We start from the raw sequence: 19695 nt of genomic DNA on the forward strand, positions 1-19695 counted from the left end.
TGTGACTGCTGCCAGGGGACACCACTATATCAACCCACTCTGGTGACCAGTGTCGCTTATGCTCATGGGTCTTCCAAGACTGTAACTGGCAGAGTTCTTAACAGGGCACAGCAAGAGGCAACAGACCCAGGGGCTCCATCTTTCTGTAAAGGAGGCCTATTAGCTAAATATTGTGACTGTGGCCTGAGGGCAGGCTTCTCATTGAACTCCATCTAGGGGCTGACCGTAATCCTTTCCAGAGACCTCAGAGGTTGGGGTGCTATCTTCACGCCACTTGCCACACTCCAGAGCACCAGAATCTCCTGGAGGGGAGCTTTAGAGTGTCTGGGGCACTGGTTTTTGCAGCTTATGCCCAGGGGCGCCCCTTGATCACCTGGCTCTGGTGGCCGGGGTGAGATGGGGGGGGGGGGTGCTTGCATTCCTGGGTCCCAGGGAACCGTGGCATTCGGAGAGATGGTTATTGACAGATTACCAACCCTCACAGCACGGCCCAGACAGCAGACTGAGGCACACCCCACCCCCAGTCCTTCTGTGAAGGCAGCCACTCAGCTTGTCCTGGAGCCTCAAACTGAGGTGTAGGCTTCAGGTCTGGGACACATTCAGTGGCCTACGGAGCTACTCTCAAGGAACGCAGGATGTGGACGCCTTCTTTGCGCTCTCCCTCTGTCTTGCTCCCGCTCGAGGTATCTCCCAGAAGGAAGGTCCTACACTCGTCCAGAGCCCTGATTTTTGCAACTGCTGCCCAGCAGACACCTCCAGATGACCTGGCTGTGCCAGCAGGGCTTATGCTTACAGCCCCTCAGGACTGTATGTATTTGCATACTTTTAAAAGCTGCTTCCTGAATTTAAGCCTGAGACCCTCCCCTTTGGGATACTGACAGGTCTCGGCACACCCTCAACTACTGGGAGCTATTAAAAATACACTAGGCTGCTTGGACAAGCAGAGGTTTGAGAGACAACCAAGAGCTGGGGCAGGCTGAACAAAAAGGTTCATCTCCTCCATGAGACCACTCCTCCAAGACTGGGAGAAGTGGCTGTTTCATCTACTGTATAGAAACCAAAACGGACAATCAAGCAAAATGAAGAAACAGAAAACTACGTTCCAAATGAAAGAACAAAATAAAACTTCAGGAAAAAACCTTAACAAAACAAACACAAATGCCACAGGTAATCCTGGATTGGAGAGATTTATAAAGGACACCACTGGGAGAACTGAAATGTGAATAGGGTCTGTGGATTAGATGATAATATTGGATCACTGTTAACTTCTTGATTTTGATGGTTTATTATGGGGTTATGTGGAAGTGCATTCTTATTTTTAGAAAACACATACTTAAATTTATCTACTAAGTGAGTGATTTCACATCATAGCTGCAACTCACTTTTAAACGGTTCAAGAAAAAAAACATGATTTACTGTATCATATATGCTGCTCTGTGTATAATTAAAGAGGAGATAGTGAGAGCATGAACACACACATATGTTTTGAGTGTATTCTTATACACACAGGGTGCCTCTACAAACATAGCAGAATCTGATCTACAGTGGTTTCTTCCACAGACAGACAACAGGGGTCTTGAGAAAAGAATGAGAAAGAGGCTTTTTTACTCTGAAAATCGGAATTTGTTACTATGCAAAATGAAGCAACAAAAAAAAACCCCAGGAAGCTTCAATTCGGTGGTTGCCAAATGCAAATGCCAGGCCGGCTACCTTAGAAGCACCTGGGGAACATTTAAAACTAGATTAACAGGCATCAATTCCAGAAATTCTATTCCTGTGGGTTCAGGGCAGGGCTCAGGTATCAGTAAAATTTCCCTAGCTAATTACAAAACATAGCATGGTTTGAGAATTGCTGCTTTAACCAAATCACCCAAATCTAATCCTCTCTAAACTCAAAACTAAGAAATCCGGGAAATTAGAAACAAATATTTTTGTCCAATGAGAGAATAAGATCATAATCTAAGGAAAGAATACCCCACAAATGAAATCAGAAAATCTGAAACCAGGATTTGAATAGAAGCCAAGTCATACATGTCACTTTACCTTTTCTGCTTCCTTGTTAAGGACCAAAAATAGTATTGAGGCTAAGGTCACCTGAATATTACTTAGTATAGATAACACATTCACAGAACTCTGCATTCTTCAAAAGGAAGATCCTATGTAAATATATAACAAGATTACAAAGCTACTTACTTTTAGTTAAAAAATGAGTATCTCTAAGATTCTAGATCTCAAGTGGAAGGTACGCCAGTGTTCATTTTATTATTGTGTTTTGTATCTCAATATATTAACTATATTCTCTTGTATGATTCAATTGTTACATAAGAATGTAATTTTAAAAAATCAGAACTAACAATCAGACATTTGATCCTTGCATTCAAAAAGAGAAATAAATACAAGAAAAACAAGCCTTACCATGCCAGCAGTACGTATTTATTATTATTATTCATGAATGGTCAAAAGACTTACAAGGCCAATTATTAGTATAACCACACATATGAAATATCACTTAGTGTGACATGGAGTGAAAAGGACAGTTTTATATATATATTAAAAAAATACACATACACACATCCTCTCCTCTCTCAAGTGCTCACCATACACTGCTACAAAAGCAGGAGGCGCGAAGCTGCAGGAGTTCCAATATACATAACACATCGAAAGATCTCGAGCATAAAAACCTCACTTAAGTTGCAAAAATAAAGTATCTTTCTTCAAACATTTTGATCTGAGCTCAGGCAAAGCAAATAATGAACACCAATGATTTTCATACTATTTAACACTTTAAAACATAAAAGGGTCAACAGTTGCAAAAGTCATGAAAATGTAGAGCTTATAGGAATGAACGATGCATTTCATCCAAAAAACAAGTCTACAGCAGATCTGTTTCAACTTGGCTCTCAAATATTTCAGAATCATAATTTACTATACGCAAACAGCGAGTTAAGCCAGAACAAACAAAATGATAAACAGAAAAACTGTTACTTCCGAAACAAGGCATTATTGCCCTTAGTTTCTTTAGACCATTTCACTAGCGCAAGAGCATCATTTACCTGAAAGATCATGAGTCACAATTAAAGAGCACTCATACAAAACTATTTCCTTTTCTTTAAAAAGTGCCACATACTATACTTCTGATTACAAAAAAAAAAAAGACCACACATACACTAATGAAAAACCGTTTGTCTCCATCTCTTGTCAATGAGGAAAGGCCAGAGTGATTCTTTGATTCCAATTCGAAATGGTGTTCGCTGGCCAATGCCCAAGGTCTCTAATTTGGAGCAGTCAAGCTGAGCATTTCTTGGACGTAGTGCTCCTAAGACTGGACTGTCAGTTATCTTTAAAGAAAAATAAACACAAAAAATAAATGAAAAGCCACATATTGAGGTTTTATATTCTCTACTTCATTTTGCCTTCAGTGCAAGAAGTCTGCCGTGATCCCTGGAAAAATAAACAAAAAGTTTGCCACAATCAAGACAATGCTTTTCCTATAAACTTCACCAATCCTCACGGCCTTCTTTATACACGATAACTTAGAGAAAAGTAACAATATAAACTGCCACAAACAAGCAAAGTTCACTCTGATTAGTACCTGAAAAGGAAGTTATCCAACACTTCCAAAGCAACAAGAAAAATGTTACCAATAATACACACTATAGCGATGGATGTGGACTTTCAAAAAGTGAAGAGGTTTTAAATGCCATGTACTTACAGGTCTTAAGTGACTGCTGGGGAGGTTGAAGGCATCGGCAATGGCACATGCCATTTCATACTTAGTCATCTGTTCGTTGCCAGACCAATGAAAGGTTCCCTTAATTGACGGATCCTAACGAGAAAACAAAAGATTCAAAATAGTTTCAACTTTTTGAGTTGAGTAGAATGGCAGCTTTGACAAGAAAGCTAACTTAAAAGGCCCAGGAATTAAAATGTATCCCTCCTTTTGGAATGTATTCCACAAGATATCTAAAATCAAATTCCTAGAAATATTCCCACCTAAACACAAAAAGCAATTCCTAGAATTTGCCTTAAGAATTTTTAAAAATAAAAACATAAATGGCTCTAATTTTATTTAGTGGAAATCCTAAAAATGATTAGATTTTTATGGAAACACAGGTCAATTTAATGAGTATTTCTAATTATCCTAAGAGCTATAACCAAACCTTAACAGAACCATTTTTCAGGATGAGCTAATTAGCTGTAACATCTTTAAATACTGTCATAGCACAAATTTGAAATATATAAGTTTTTATGCATTAAACTTTAGTCATACTATTATTAATAGTCTAAAATAGATCAGTTATTCTAACTTTTCCTTTTATGGATATTCTATTTTAGCTCCAACTTTTTTAAATGCTTAAAATTAAGCCCTATCCAAATATCTCTTAAAAAATTACAAATCAGTCTTAAAGGGGCTGAAATAATAAATTGCTATGTAGATTCTTCTTTGGCATGACGTAGATCTTAAATAGGGTAACTTCTTAAAAGACATCAGAAGATTATTTTGTTACCCAAAAGAAAATATACAAGTTTTCAGTCATTTTGCAATGAAAGAACAACAGAAAGGATCTATAATATTTGGGAAATAAATTCAAACTCAAGAGCGTAATATTTTTCTTACTCATAAATATAGCCTACTATTTGTAAACTACTTTTATTTGGTCTCCTTGTAGTTTTATTTACTTTTTAAGACTGGCACCTAAGCTAACATCTGTTGCCAATCTTTTTTTGTCCTTCTTCTCCCCAAAGCCCCCCAGTACATAGTTGTATATTCTAGCTGTAGGTCCTTCTGGTTGTGCTACGTGGGATGCTGCCTCAGCACAGCTTAATGAGCAGTGCTAGGTCCCTGCCCAGGATCTGAACCAGTGAAACCCTGGGCCGAAGTGGAGCACGCAAACAACCACTCAGCCATGGGGCCGGCCCCTCCTTGTAGTTTTAAAAACAACACTTTAACTTTCACTCATTAACAGGATTTTTACTCATTCACAGAATTTTTACTAAAATGGAAGTTAGGAACTCATCCTTCCACAGGTTCTCACCAGCATTCTCTTCTCGGCTAACTGACGACACACGGTGGCTACATCTTTGACATGGGTGGGGAACCTCTGCTGCCAGTGGTCCATGTTCGCTGACTTGTTGCTGAACTGCACTTTATCAAACATAATAGTCACGGCACTTTCTTCAAGCTTCTCAACTTCTCCATACAGAACAGGAATTCTCAAAACAGCAGCTCCTAGAGATTAATAAAAGCAGATAGTATTTCAAAGCCGATGGGTTCTTAAGTCTTGATGTAAGATGAAAGTATGTGGATTTAAACACCACAAAGGTAGAAAACTTGCAAGATGCCAAAATGACATTAAGGAACACTTAACAAATGTGTTCCTGAATATTTTTAAATTTCTCTGTCATTTGGGGTATTTTTACATATAATTTCTTCATTATTATGAACATTAAAAATAAAACTTAACATGACAACTGAATGCAATGAGAGAACCTTAACTGGATCCTAGATTAAAAAATAGAATGTAGGGGCCAGCCCAGTGGCACAGTGGTTAAGTTCGCATTTCTGCTTCAGCAGCCCGGGGTTCACCAGTTCAGATCCTGGGTGTGGATCTATACACTGCTTGTCAAGCCACGCTGTGGCGGGCATCCCACATATAGAGTAGAGGAAGATGGGCATGGATGTTTGCTCAGGGCCAGTTTTCCTCAGCAAAAAGAGAAAGGTTGGCAGCAGATGTTAGCTCAGGGCTAATCTTCCTCAAAATAAACAATACGTGAAAAAAAAGGAAAATAAAATAAACTTAACTTCTTGGACAACTGTATACAGACAGGTATTCAAGGATGATCCTGCAGGATAATTTATAATAAAAAAATCCTGAAAAACTAGATGCCTGTGAGTATGATGTGTATGATAGGGGATGCTTCTCAAGGATGCAGTACAGTCTAAGGCAATAGTTTCAGTGTATAGGATCATTAAATCAAGTACTATGCAGCCATTGACATGGAAAAGGTATCTGAGAGACGGCTCCATTATGCACTGAAATGCAAGTGTGTGTGTGGGGGGGAAACAGGTTACAAAACAACATGCACAAAAATACTTGCATAGATGACCACATTTGGTACCCCTCTCTCTGATGTAGCATAATAGTAAGAGAATTTCCACTCTTTACAATTATTAATTTTTTCTTTCAAGAAGGGTGCACTTCTCATAATCAGCACATACATATGTATAAGTACATTTACACAGAAACACACATATGAAAAAAGAAAAACCATACAAATAGAATACCTCAATCTAAGAGAAATGATATTAATCTGTTTTTTGAAAGTAGACTACAAAAATTTGTACTATATGATTTGTTTTCTATACACAATGATATTTATGTACATACTGATACTGGAAAAAGTCTAGAAGGATTCATAAATTCTTTAGGATTTCTAAAATTTATTTTTCTTTTTTATTAACTACGTTCTCTAATTTTTCTCCAATGATTTGTGTTTCTTGTTTTTAAAAATTAAAAACGTACATATATATCACAAAAAGGAATCCTCAAAACAGTGAGGGGCTAACGAGACTGTCTTACCTAAATTGTTCTCCAGGACGGCCTTTTCTCCTTCTAATTTGGTTTTGCCATACAGGTTTAGGGGACTTGGTATGTCTTCCTCCCTATAAGGTGGATTTGTTCCATCAAATACATAATCTGAGCTAATGTAGATTAGAAATGCTCCGATTGCAGCTACAAAAAAAATGAGCAAGAAAAATACCTATTATTACAGGACATTACTCTTTACTGGAATTTTTAATGGCTTATTCATCGTATATAAAATCAAATCTCTTATATGTGATCTATAAACCTTTAATCTTCACAAACTCGGCAATCATTTAATATTTAATGAAGATTTTATAAAGTCACATTACCTGCTTCCTTTGCTAAATTCCGAGAAGCATCCACATTAAGTCGAGAAGCAGCATCCGGCTGATTTTCCACCACATCGGGCCTTCTCTCTGCTGCACAATGCACTATGACGTGGGGCTGGAAGCGAAGCATTGACGCATTTTTAACCCAAAAAGGAATAAAATAGAGGAACCACAGTTTTCCAACAGTAAATTAATGTATAGAAAAATGTTTGTTAAATCAACATTCTTTCCACTAAAGTATCAATGTAATTTTTTAATGTAATTTTGTCACAATTCCCTTTCCCAAGGTTCAAACTTCCTCAAAAATATATACAGGCCCTGAAACGGGAAGAGTAATTTAGTAGTCCCTAGGCAAAACCGGACAAAACTCTGTATCATCAACTGTATTTCTAAATCAAAATAAGCTTCGTCCCCTAATTTGGATGAGAGAAAAGAGCTATCATTTATATAATTAATATGACCTAATATTTGATAAATCTATGTTAAAGGAAGAGGAGTATTTTGAAATTAAATTCAAAAATTCCAATCTCTTACACCAACTATTTAAAGAAAACCAACTATCTATAAAAATTATATTTCCAGTTGAGTATTTGTATGCCACTTATATGCTAAGCACTGTGTGAGCAGCAAGGATTTCATAATTTTGTGGAAAAGACAGATACGTAAAGAGACTGTTTCAATATAATGTGACAGATGTCAAGAGACAAATGCAGAAGGTCCTTTGTCAAGCAGCACCTACTTCCCAGAGGAGCTGAGCAGAGGTAAAGCCTGGGATGACCACTCAGGCAGGGCTGGTACACCCACATACGAAACTTCCTCCTTCGCAACTGCTTGAGGCAGCATGATCTCAGAGTTGTCTGCAAACTTAATGTGCATAATCTGAGGTGCTTCTTAAAATGTAGACTCCTGGGCTCCACCACAGATGGACCGACTTAAACTCTCTGGGAGGGAGGGCTAAGCACCAGTCTCCCGAGTGATTCTCATGCAGGTGTTCACTGGACCATATTCTTAAAAAGGACTCTCGATCTGATCAGAGGTGCAACAGAACGTAAATTTTTCTCTAACTTTTCTGCGACCACGGCCAACAAGTTATTTAACCTCTCTGAGCCTCTGTCATCTCTAAAATGGAAATGATAATATCTATTTTGCAGTGTTGTAAGGTTTACAGATAACACTAAAAAGGCATTTGCACAGAAAGTGGTACTTAGAAGAGCACTTTAAAAACATGAGCTTTTGATAAAATGCTTAATATTTTTGTCTTTTTTCAACTTACGTCACAATCTAATCATTTTAAGGATTGCATATGCTTTGTAATGCTAAAAAAATAAGTCAGTTCACCATCTATTGTTATTGCTTTACAGGTTAGAGCTTAAGTATAGTAACTTCCTTGAGAGCAAGAACATTTTCTGTGTCATCCAGACAATTTTTAATGCAGTTTACCTCTGGGTTAAAGCGCACAGACTAGACCATACCTGAACGTCATGAACAATGTGACGAACCGCATCGGAGTCCAACAGATTGACCTGCTCAAACTTTGGCCTCGCTCTTCTATAACCACAGCCAAAGGCATGCCAATTATTCTGCTTAAATTCTCTGTACACAGCTCTGCCAAGAAGCCCAGTGGCACCAGTGACCAGAACCCGCCTGCTGGGGATGTTCACTTCCTCCTAAAGGGTGAAAGGGGAAGAAAAGGATTATTCACTTTGAAAATATTCTCTCCACGAAATTAGTCAACATAATCGTCCACTAAATACTTCAAAGTCTAAGCAGTTTACTTCGTGTCCGAAATCTATAAGCCAATCCATAAGTTATGAAAAAGATTAATCAAACTACTTCACAAAAATTTTAATCATCTTACCCAAGAAAAAGAACCTAAGACGATACTGCAGAGAACTACCTAGACTAACAGATTTAGATTTCCTGTGTTAATGATGAAAAGTCTTATTTTGACGAGCAATGATGTCCAAATGAGCAATAAATAGCAATTTTAATAATGTTCTTCAGTTTATTAAAATGCACAGTTTTAAGCTTATTTTATGGCCTGATTAAATATTTGCTATTTTATTTGGTCAGTAAATCTACAAGTTGACATTTTTGGTCTTCAGTTTTTAATCCCATGTTTTCTTCCAAATTTCACTGAGATAACATATTTTGCTAGGCTGAGTTAGAATTCCTATTTCATAGGAATTTATGTGGAGAAAAAATAATTTTGGTCCTTACAGCACTAAAATCTTTCTAAGTTTAACCGAATTAGTAAATGTTCCCGAGTAAATTCTCAATTGACCTATGAAGACCAGTTAAAACTAATAAATACAGATAGAAGAAAAAGAAAAAAACCTAAAGTATTTTAAACTGACTCGTGTTGCTACCGTAAAAACGAAAAAAGTCCTTAAACACTGAAATTGAAAGAAACTACTATTTAGGAAACATTTCAAGTTCTGTGTTTCCAAGGCATAGTTTAAAAAATTCCCCTTCTTCCCAAGACAGTTACACCAAATTTTCTCCCAGACTCTTGAATAGAGTCAACATTTACTATTAAAAAACAAAAAGTTTTATTATATTTCATCAACTTGAGGCTTTTTGATTTCCAATGTTGTTACAGTCACCTAACTCTGAGCTGTCAAAAACTGTAAACAGGCATACAATAACTACAGACCTATCTTTCTTTGCCCTTAGGTCAGCTGAATAACTGTGCAGACTATGCATTTGAAAAAGAAGAAAAGGCCACCTAAATCAGGTATTTCTATTGTAGGAAAAATCTGAAATAAAATGGCTGACAGAGACAGTATAAAGGCTAATACTTAACGATATCTTTTCTTTAGTTCAACCAATTTCAACACATTTTAATGGGTGAAGAAAAATTCATCTAGGTTTTACATGGCAACCCTTGACTCTAGGCCAATTGATCTCAGAAAACAAAGATTTCAGCCTGCAAAATATTTTCTTTGAATTCTGGCAAGAAGACAGCTATACAAAGACTGAATTATAAAGAGCAGAAAACAAGCCCAAGTCTAGTAGAGATACAATCAGAAAACAATTCACACAGGATAAATACCATCAAGATCCCTCGGAAAATACTGTAAGAGAGCCATGATTTGGTTTCTTCTGAGTTTTTCACTTTTTACTTCACTCTAAAGAAGCAAAGGAATAGACAGCAGTTCTTAAGTCACTGGTTCTCAGGCTTCAGCGAGGATCAGAATCACCTGGAAGGCTTTCGGACCAGGTGGTCTAGGGTAAGGGCTGATGAAAGCTCCCAGGTGGTGCTGATGATGGTGATTTGGGAACTCCGCTTTGAGAGCTGTAACCTTGAACTCCGGGAAAGTCCAAAGCTTTCTTAAAGATAAATTTCTCTTATACAAACAAGCCAATAAATTGCCATTTACCCTTCTAGAAACAACATCTTTCCCCCTCAAAAAGGAAAACTAGAAAAACAAGTCAAAGAACAAGCATTAGGCAATCTACAAAGGTTACTAAACATAAATTAAGATCTGTGTCCCTTGTTGATTCTGTGAGGCACACTTTTTCCTCATTTTAAGATCTCTGTTAAACGAATGAAATAGAGATGCATCTTATGAATGCATCAGTTTGGTGGTGTTGCTTACTTTTTAGTGCAGCTTAGAATAAGAGTCCAGATGATCTTATAATCAAGAGCATCTTAGATTTGATGAAATACAGTATTAAGTTAAAGCACAGCAAGGGTCTTAGGGACTATAATACACTTAATTTAAAAAAAAAGGATAGCAGTTGTATGGAGAAAATACAAGCTTACATCCTTACACCCTGGGGTAATTTGTAAGGTCCCTAGAAGAAAATATGAAACAGTTCATGGTACCCAGTGGTCAGACGTCATTGCTCAAAATTTTCTTTAAAAGAGCAGAGATCTGAAGTGCAAGCATTTTCTGAAACAGAAATGATTCTGCACAATTGTATATTTGTTACATAAACCTACCCCATACCTTTGATCATAAGAATAGCCTCGTTAGGCAGGGCAGATATTATTTCCAAAGTGAGGAACGTGAAGTCTAGAGATGTTAAAGGTTGTGCCCACAGTAACAGGGGAAAAGTTGGGAGCAGAACTTGGGTCTTCTTCCTTCTGTGGTCAGCCAAATACATACTGAGCTGTCTCAAGCCTTTGGACTTCTATTTGGTTTCATGATGATTAAGTTTTATCTGCTCTGCCACAAACTGTGGTACTGAGAAGTTACTCCATCCCTACCCATCTAATTCCTCATTGGTAAAATGAGGCCTCTGGGCGCGATGAGTAAGGGTCTTCCAGCTTTACAGCTCTACAACTCGAACATTTTCCATGTTATCCTTACCACAAAGGGGTCTGAATAGAGTGAAAGGAGCTTCATTTACTTAAAGAACTTTTCCTCTTTTCCCATAATTCCCTCTAGACTCATTGACACCTTCTGTCACCAGTACAGGAGCCAAAACAAGATTTTTCTCATTTGGATTGCAAGTTTATTGGTGGTTGGCAAATAAAATAGGTGCATCACTCTGAAATTAAAAGATGCCAAACAAAAATAACTCTTCTATTTTTGAGTTTCTATATATAAACCAAACTCTACCTGAAGCTTTTTAAAGCGCACTATTTTGATTTTTTTTCTTTTTAAAAGAAATATTCCTCTAAAAATTACTTTGGCCCATTACTCTATAAATTATTTTAGTCCTGCAAAACAGGAATGTCCAAACACCTCAAGGGACTCAGAAAGGAATAAAAAGCTGTCTAGTTAGCCCAAACCACAACAGAAGAGCTGAAAATATTCTGTCTGCCTGAAAAGCCTACTTTCTCAATTTTTATTATCTTACGGGTTATCTCAAACGTCAGTTTAAGTTACTCTATTGTATATAAACTCTCAGATGTACAGAATTCAATAACTTCAGGTGACCAGATTTATAGACACTCAAAGAATTCTTGAAAAATTAAATACATATAAATGTAGAGCTATTGCTCTTATTATGCTATGTAATTAAATAATACCAAATTGTATAGGTAATCAGAGATAAACAGCTCTTTCAAAATGGTCCAAAGAGGACTCTGGGACAGAGACTTCTACTTTAGCACACTTGCATCAACTTCTACTAAAAATGCCCGAGGAAAAGTAAAGAGCAAAACATTACTAATATCTAAAGAGGGATCTTCCTAAGTTTCAGTGATAAGGATAATAATACTTTGCTATTTTTAGAACCTCTTAAATTTGGCAAAGCTCCCTATTCATTTCCTTAATTGGTCCTCACAACATAGCCCTAGAGGCAGGTCTTTCACCAGACATTCCTAGACTTTTAATAAACGTTTTATAATCCCATTACTACCTAGGACACTGGTCTAACTCCTACTGTCACCATCTTGTACCCCAGAGCCAGTATTACTAACAGAAACCATTACAGTTTGCTTTCTCCAACATCAACTATAAGACAGCCCTCATTCTCACGAGTGAATTTTAATTTTACAGTTTTTGAGAGCAGCAAATATGTGCCAAGCTTTTGGTTGTACCTTTTTTTTGGTGAGGAATATTGGCCCTGACCTAACATCTGTGCCAATCTTCCTCTATTTTATGTGGGGTGCCGCCACGGCGCGGCTTGGTAAGCCATGCGTAGCTCCGCCCGTGGGATGGGATCCGGATCTGTGAACCCAGAAGCGGAGGGCGCGAACTTAACCACTAAGCCACCAGCCTGGCCCCTAGTTGTTACCATTTTTAATGTAGGAAAACCCATTTCTATTAGTCTACTAAACTCCTACTGTGAAAACTGATTAAGCTTTATACATGCATATATACATACATGTATGCATAAACACTAATGTAAACAATATGTAACATTATTTAGTTCTGTTTGGGGTACATAGGAAAAATACGGAGGTTTAACAGCCCATCCATCCTAACTTTACCCCCAAAATCCCAAAGCGACTTGAAAACACTAAATGTAGCACATGTTGGAGGCGTAAAAATTTTGCATTATCAAAAACATCCGTCTCCTATATCCTCTCGTATAACCATAAGACATATTGGCCTGGGCATTAACAGTCTTCCAATCCCCAGTGCTAGATATACTCTCTGGACTGATGCACGCTGGGGGCCTGGAACAGAGAACACAGAGAATGAGGGGAGAGGAAGGGGACTGCCAGGGATGGCTCTCGCGAAGACAATCATCCCCTTCCTTTCTGCAACCTCCGTAGTGGTTCAAAGCCTGCGATAGTCAAACAGACCTGTATTAGAATCCCGGCTCCAACCTTACTGAATGAACTTGAGCCAAGGACTGACCCTCTAAACCTCAATTTTCTCATCTGTAAAATGGAGCAAAATCAGATCTCGGAGTTATAAGGATTAAAATAATGCATGTAAAGTGCGTAACATAGTGCCTTGTATAAACTAAGCGTTCAATAAGCTGCCACCTCCAATACTGTCATTATTTCTGGAAAGCCACCTTTCCCCTTCTTTCTCAGAGATACGAACTGCTAAGATCGAGGGTATCAAAGAAATTAAGAAAATTAAAACCGCAACAGCTCTGAAAACCCCTCTTCGTTCCTAGCCAGGGAGACCGAAGATTCGGAAGTGAAATTCGACCTACTCATTTCCTGCCGCAGCACTGATACAGAAAACCCTGACGCGCGTGCCAACTTGGTGGCACCGCCCTCGCGGTGGTAAACAATCTCGGCGGCACCGCCCTCGCCTCCCGGGGCTGGAAAGGCGGCGCCGAGGCGAAATCAGGGCGGCGGCCCCGCCTGGAAAACCACTCGAGTCCCCGAGACGCGGCTCATCTCCCTCTGCGCCCCCGAGTCCCAGACCCCCGGGCCGATTCTTTCACCTCTTCGAGCCGGCAGTTCCCGGGAACAAAGTGGATGGCGAGCTCCTTCTCCCGTCCCACCATGCCCGCCGCCTTCGCGCCGCCGCTGCGGCGACCGCCACTATCTCCAGCCCAGATCGCTAGCGGCCGCGGCTGCGTCGCCCTGGGCCCGCCTCCCCAGTGCGGGCCAGCCCCCGCTCGCCGCTTCCGGCTTCCGCCGCCAAGGCCGCGCGCGCTGACTGGCTACGCTGCGCCGACCCTCCCCCTAGGAAGGGCGCGAGAGCGTCTGGACGTTCCCGGCCCACGCGCCAATTCTTAAAGGGCTACGCAAAACAAAGGCCTTGGTTTTAAGCGGTGAGCGCGAGTTTTGTTTGGGGCGATTTGCGTATGCGCTTTTTTCCTTCTTGAGTAGGGAAGGCTTGAATCGGATTGCCTGGAGTTTCCATTTTGCAGACTGTGAGCAGTGTGCATGAGAATCAACTGGGCATGGAATATATAAAGTGGGATAAAATATTTTAAAGTCATGGGCAGGGAGGCGAGAGGGAGGAAGCACAGTGGACATACAGTATCTAGAGAGATTTAGAAAGAGACATGGAATAAAAATAAAAGTGTTGGTATCTGAGTCATTAACACCTCAAGAACTCATTTGTCTTTCTGGGATGCTAAAAAAAACAGTACGTGTGAAATTCCAAAGATGTCAAACTATTTTTTACTTAGTTAAAAAAGGTGGGAGGGATGAATTTTTTGGGTGCCTCTTCGAAATGCAGACTCTCGGACTGTCCCAATAACTACAGAACGAGGATCTGTGGTATTCCAGCCTGGGACTCCAGAGTTACTAGATTTACCAAGAGTTTAGGGCACCCTTAGAGAAGCACAGCCTTAGGGCTGCAGAGCTGGGATACAAGCGCCCCTCCTCTGCAACCACCGAAAATTAAAGAAGGAACCAAGGGGAGAGAGGACTGCTGGACCTTCTGCTGCCTGTAACGCGTTTTAAGTGACAAATCAGAAACAGCCCTAAGTGTTGAGCCTGCCCTAGCACGCAAGTGATTTCCCTTCCAGTTCAAAACCTCTTAAGTCCCACGCCAGCCGGGATGCCTATGAAATTTACTCAGAAAAAAACTCCAGCATAGACCTTGTAGGGTTCGCCAACTTTTCACCGAAGTGAGGGTCCTTGCCAGACACAGAATAGCAAGACCTCCAAGTCGCCCACAGACGAAACTACTGCTTGGTTCTTTCTAAAAGGCTTTATTTTCCTAATCCTTTTTGGTTTAATCTTACAGCTAAAGAACAGGCAGCCTTTTAAAAAAGTTTTTCCACGTCTGAGAACCGTGACTTTCCTTTCTACCCAATCCCCAACAAAAACTCATTTCCTTCTTTGTGTAAATAGAAAGTTTCTTTGGAACAGAAACGGAAGAGACCCTGAGGCCCCTCACTTCGATTTTTGTTTTAATCCAGGCTGTTACTGTTAATCGGTCTAGCATTATTTACGAAGTCGTTGAAAGGACTGTCCCAGCACTGAACGTGCATCATCAGGAAACAAAGAATAGGCATTTGTGGATTCGGGGAAGCAGATTCAAGATCCTCTTAATCCTCGCCCCTTTGAAAACTGGGAATTTTTTTTTTTTAAGTTTCTAGTTGCAAGGTGTGATACAATCTAATCTTTCTGGGGAAAAAAAATTAAGTGTTCAACGTGAAGAATATTCAAGGATATGCACATGCGATTAGCATTTTGCTTCTCACAGCAGCCTTGTCTAGGGTGAGGAACAAAAGAGTTTACTTGCCCACATTTGAGACGCTGGTTCGATACTTGCCAGGTAAAACTGGGGGATGGTTCTAGGGGCATATGTTCGTGTTATGACTTTTAATCATTCTCTTTAGAGATGAAAGTTTCTACGTGAATAAAAACGCCACCGTTATACAGACAATATCCAAGTTCGTGTGGTGGCTAAGACTGTAAGATTAAAGAGAGCAACCTGGAGCTAAAAGTTACATTAGCAGATTCAATTCATGCCAAGACAAAGAAAGGCTGGAGAACACAACTATGGATAAAATCCTCATTTATAGAGAAACTTCGCTTGCATCATTGCATATAATCTGGTAAACGAAACTGCTGTTCTGTTTTGCATTTTATTTTTGTCACTTAATGAGACTTAGCTGAGCTCTCCGTAACCTGGTTCTCAGGGTCAGTAATTAAAGTCGGTTTATTCTTGCATGTCCTAAGGTTCTGTGTTTTAAGGAAATGAATGACATCTTTTCTATTTTTTTTTACACAGCCCTCCGGCTTTTACCAAATGTTTAGTGGGATGCTTTTAAAGCAACTCCAACTCCAGAATACTTTATTTCTTGAATAGTTAGCTCTTACCTGTTCCATGTCCTCCGGCATTTCAGGCATGATTCCAAAATTCTCTCAGGAAAACAGATTTGGGTTGAGTCTCAGCCTCTGCCTCCCCTGGCTGGGTCTTTGTTCTGCCCCACAGAGCGCAGGCACGCGAAAACGTGAGCCGCAGCTTCACTCGACCTTTTAAATTAGCATTTTGATTCCTATCCCAGAATCTCGTGCAGTTTTTCACATTGCAGTAAACTGGCAGCTGATTCCCCGTGGCGGTCTCGAAAATACCCAATGAGAAGTTTCATATTTAATTGCCACCCAAGTGAGGGTTCATTCGCAAAACCATTAGGAAAACCAACTTACTTAAAAGGAAACTTTCTTGAAGACTTGTTGCAATTTTCTCTTGCAGAAGAAAAGCAAGACCTAGCAGCTGGGAAGCACGCAGACCGTGCAATTGGTTCCTGTTCTGAAATATTGTATCCTTATGCCTTCTTACAACAGAATCTATTTAGTAAATTCCGCCAGCTCTTGCCCCCATCCCCCAGTGCTTTCTAATTAACTATTTCAAAGGACGCTAAAAGGCACTGGTGGTAACAGCAGGCTGAAATGAAAATGCCACAGGTCATTTCTATTAACATTGTCCTGCCCTCTGTTTGAGAAAAACCTTAGGTTTGGCCAAGCGTTAAGGACTTGTAGATCAGGGATTCCCAAACTTGCCTGCACCACAGAACGTACGAAACAAAATCGTTCTGTAGGAGTGGAGCCCAGCAATCTTATCGTTAACAATTTCAAAAGTGATGAATATGCTCTGTTAAATTTTGAACCACTGTTTTGGATTATGGCTCTATAACAATTTAAGAACAACAACAAAATTGCCATTCAGATGGGGGGGGGCGGGGGAAGGAATCACTTAACTCTACAGGCTAGCCACTTAGAGAACACAGCACATGTTAAACTCTGTGAGCCATGCAGAGGTAGTGAAGTAATGAACTATACAATTTTTAAAAATTGATAAAATTCATCAAAATTAAAAACTGTTCATCATAAGACAATATTAAAAAATGAATAAGCAGAACAGAAAAAATACTCCAGATACATACATCTGAAAAGGACTTAAATTCAGAATATTTAAAGAACTCCTACAACTCAATAATTTTTAAAGAGTCACTTTAAAAATGAACATAAGTTTTTGGGGTTTTTTTTTTTGAGGAAGATTAGCCCTGAGCTAACACCTTCTGCCAATCCTACTCTTTTTTGCTGAGGAAGACTGGCCCTGAGCTAACATCTGTGCCCATCTGCCTCTACTTTATATGTGGGACACCTACCACAGCATGGCTTGCCAAGCAGTGCCATGTCCGCACCCAGGATCCAAACCAGCGAACCCCGGGCCACCGAAGCAGAACATGCGCACTTAACGCCTGTGCCACTGGGTTGGCCCCCTGAACTTGAGGTTTAAACAGATATTGCACAAAGTGAAGACATAGTATGGCCAATAATCACACACAAAGATGCTCAACATCAAAGAAATGCAAATTAAAATCTCACTGAGATACCTTTACATACTTAACAGAATGGCTAAAATTAAAAAGACTGATAATATCATATGTAAACAAGCATTTTGAGCAGCTAGAATGCTCATTCATTGCTAGTGGGAGAATGACATAAAAGAACCACTTTAGGAAACTGTTTGGCAGTTTATTATAAAGTTAAATGTATACCTACCCCACAGCCCAGTAATTCCACTTTTAGGTGCTTATCCAACAGAAATGAAAGCATATATGTACACAGACTTGGACAAGAATATTCATAGCAGCTTAATTCAAAATAACCTAAAACTGGAAACACCCATCAAAGGATGAATGGATAGACAAATTGTGGTATATCCATACTGTGGACTATTACTCAACTATACAAAGAAATGAACTATATGAATGAATCTCAGAATTGTTATGCTGAGTGAAGTTAGAGACATGTGAAATGCTAAAACAGGTGAGACTAATTTATAGCGAAAGACATGATCTTGCCTTGAGGGAAGGATAGGGATTGACTGTGAAGGCCATAAAAAACTTTCTTAGGTGATGGACATGTTTTATATCTTGATAGGGGTGTGGGTAACATGGATATGTGCATTTATCAAAATTCATCAAACTGTAACAGTGAAGATCTGTTCATTTCACTGTCTGTATTACTGTATGGAATTTATACCCCAATTTTAAAACAATAATACAGAAGGTTAATGGGGTGGGGGCACAAAAGTTCAATTGAAGGGTGAGGAAAGAATGGGAAATAAAGACATCAACCCCGATATTGTAGAAAACTCTTCCAAGCACTTTTTCTATGAAGAGGGAAAATAAAGGCATGGAAGCTGGAGGGTAATATAAGATCCAAGGATTGTGAATTTTGTTGTGTTTTTTGTTTTGGTTTAGACAGTCCGATACTAGACCATGTTCGTGTGGTAGTGGGAATGGTCCGCTAACTAATGGAAGGTGGTAGGGCTTGAATTGTATCCCCTAAAATGATATGTTGAATGTGACCTCACCTCACAATGTGACCTTATTTGGAAATAGGGTTGCTGACCAACTCACACTTACGAGGGCACAGATGTATAATTCTCCAGAAGGGAGGGACACTGCAAGTCTCATGGCGCAGGCTGACGTCAATGGAGTGGAGAAGTATAATCCTCCCCTTGGAATGTGTATTTTGAACACTAATACAAGGTGCTACGAGAAGTAGAGGCAGAGGATATGAGTACAGTACACATGCATTCATGCTCACAAATTCGTTCGGGGAAGGATGAGGAAGTCCTCGTCGAGCTGCTTCGGTTTTCAGTTGTGTGTGTGGTAATGCCATCAGCTGAGGGTGATGAGGAAAGAGCGAGCCGTGAGTCAGAACTTTGAGGAGAGGCCTACGCTGAAATTATATATAACTTTTTAGCTACTGTAAGAAAATTTTTAGAACTTTTTATTACAAAAATTTTCAAACATACAGAAAAGTTTAAAGAACACCCTAATGAACACTCTTACCCTTTCTACCTGAATTTTGTTTGGTTATGTCTTTTTCTCTTTTCATCTGAGTCAGCCCTTCTACTCTTTTTTTTTTAACTTATTTATTAAGCCTTTATTTTTTTAGAGCAGTTTTAGGTTCACGGCAAAATTGAGGGGGAGATACAGAGCTTTCCCATATGTGCCCTGCCCCCACACATGCACAGCTTCCCCATTATCCACATCCCCCAGCAGTGTGGTACATTTGTTACAACTGATGAACCTACATTGACACATCATCATCACCCAAAGTCCACAGTTTACATTATGGCTCGCTTTTGCTGTTGTACATTCTGTGAGTTTTGACAAATGTATAAGGACAGGCATCCATCATTGCAGTGTCATACAGAGTATTTTCACTGTGCTAAAAATCCTTTTTGCTCCTCCTATTACTCCACCCTATCCCTCAAACCCAGACAATTATTGATGTTTTTTCTGTCTCCATAGTTTTGCTTTTTCCAGAACGACAAATAGTTGGAATCATACAGTATGTAGCCTTTTCAGATTTGCTTCTTTCACTTACTAATATGCATTTAAGTTTCCTCCTGCATGTCTTTTTATGGCATGCTAGGTCATCTCTTTTTAGCACTGAATAATATTCCTTTGTCTGGATGTATGACAGT

The 19695-nt window shown here is 39.4% G+C and overlaps 1 protein-coding gene across 5 annotated transcripts; it reads right to left on the bottom strand.

The window, feature by feature from the left end:
- Positions 1-2411: 2411 nt before the first annotated feature.
- On the bottom strand, positions 2412-16740 carry MAT2B (methionine adenosyltransferase 2B). Of its 5 annotated transcripts, none has more exons than XM_014730538.3 (7): positions 16065-16740; positions 8389-8583; positions 6917-7031; positions 6582-6734; positions 5037-5230; positions 3713-3826; positions 2412-3338 (listed from the first exon to the last, which is right to left on the bottom strand). In XM_014730538.3, exons 1-7 carry the CDS (start codon positions 16092-16094, stop codon positions 3168-3170), a joined length of 972 nt encoding a protein of 323 aa, XP_014586024.1. In that variant the 5' UTR covers positions 16095-16740; the 3' UTR covers positions 2412-3167. The 5 variants fall into 5 exon arrangements, with proteins under 5 accessions (XP_014586024.1, XP_070089059.1, XP_023473044.1 ...); XM_070232958.1 differs by having other exon boundaries at positions 2412-3441; positions 16065-16513; XM_023617276.2 differs by lacking the exon at positions 16065-16740 and adding an exon at positions 13724-14173.
- Between the last annotated feature and the right edge of the window lie 2955 nt (positions 16741-19695).

The sequence above is a fragment of the Equus caballus genome, chromosome 14 (genome assembly GCF_041296265.1).
Source record: "Equus caballus isolate H_3958 breed thoroughbred chromosome 14, TB-T2T, whole genome shotgun sequence".
NCBI classification, from domain to species: domain Eukaryota; kingdom Metazoa; phylum Chordata; class Mammalia; order Perissodactyla; family Equidae; genus Equus; species Equus caballus.

Coding starts and splice junctions, on each gene's coding strand:
- MAT2B (XM_023617276.2), bottom strand. CDS start 13,786: ATGGTGGGACGGGAGAAGGAGCTCGCCATCCACTTTGTTCCCGGGAAC. Junction 8,584..13,723: donor GGAACTGCCGGCTCGAAGAG/GTGAAAGAATCG, acceptor TTCACCCTTTAG/GAGGAAGTGAACATCCCCAG. Junction 7,032..8,388: donor ACATTGTTCATGACGTTCAG/GTATGGTCTAGT, acceptor CTTCGCTTCCAG/CCCCACGTCATAGTGCATTG.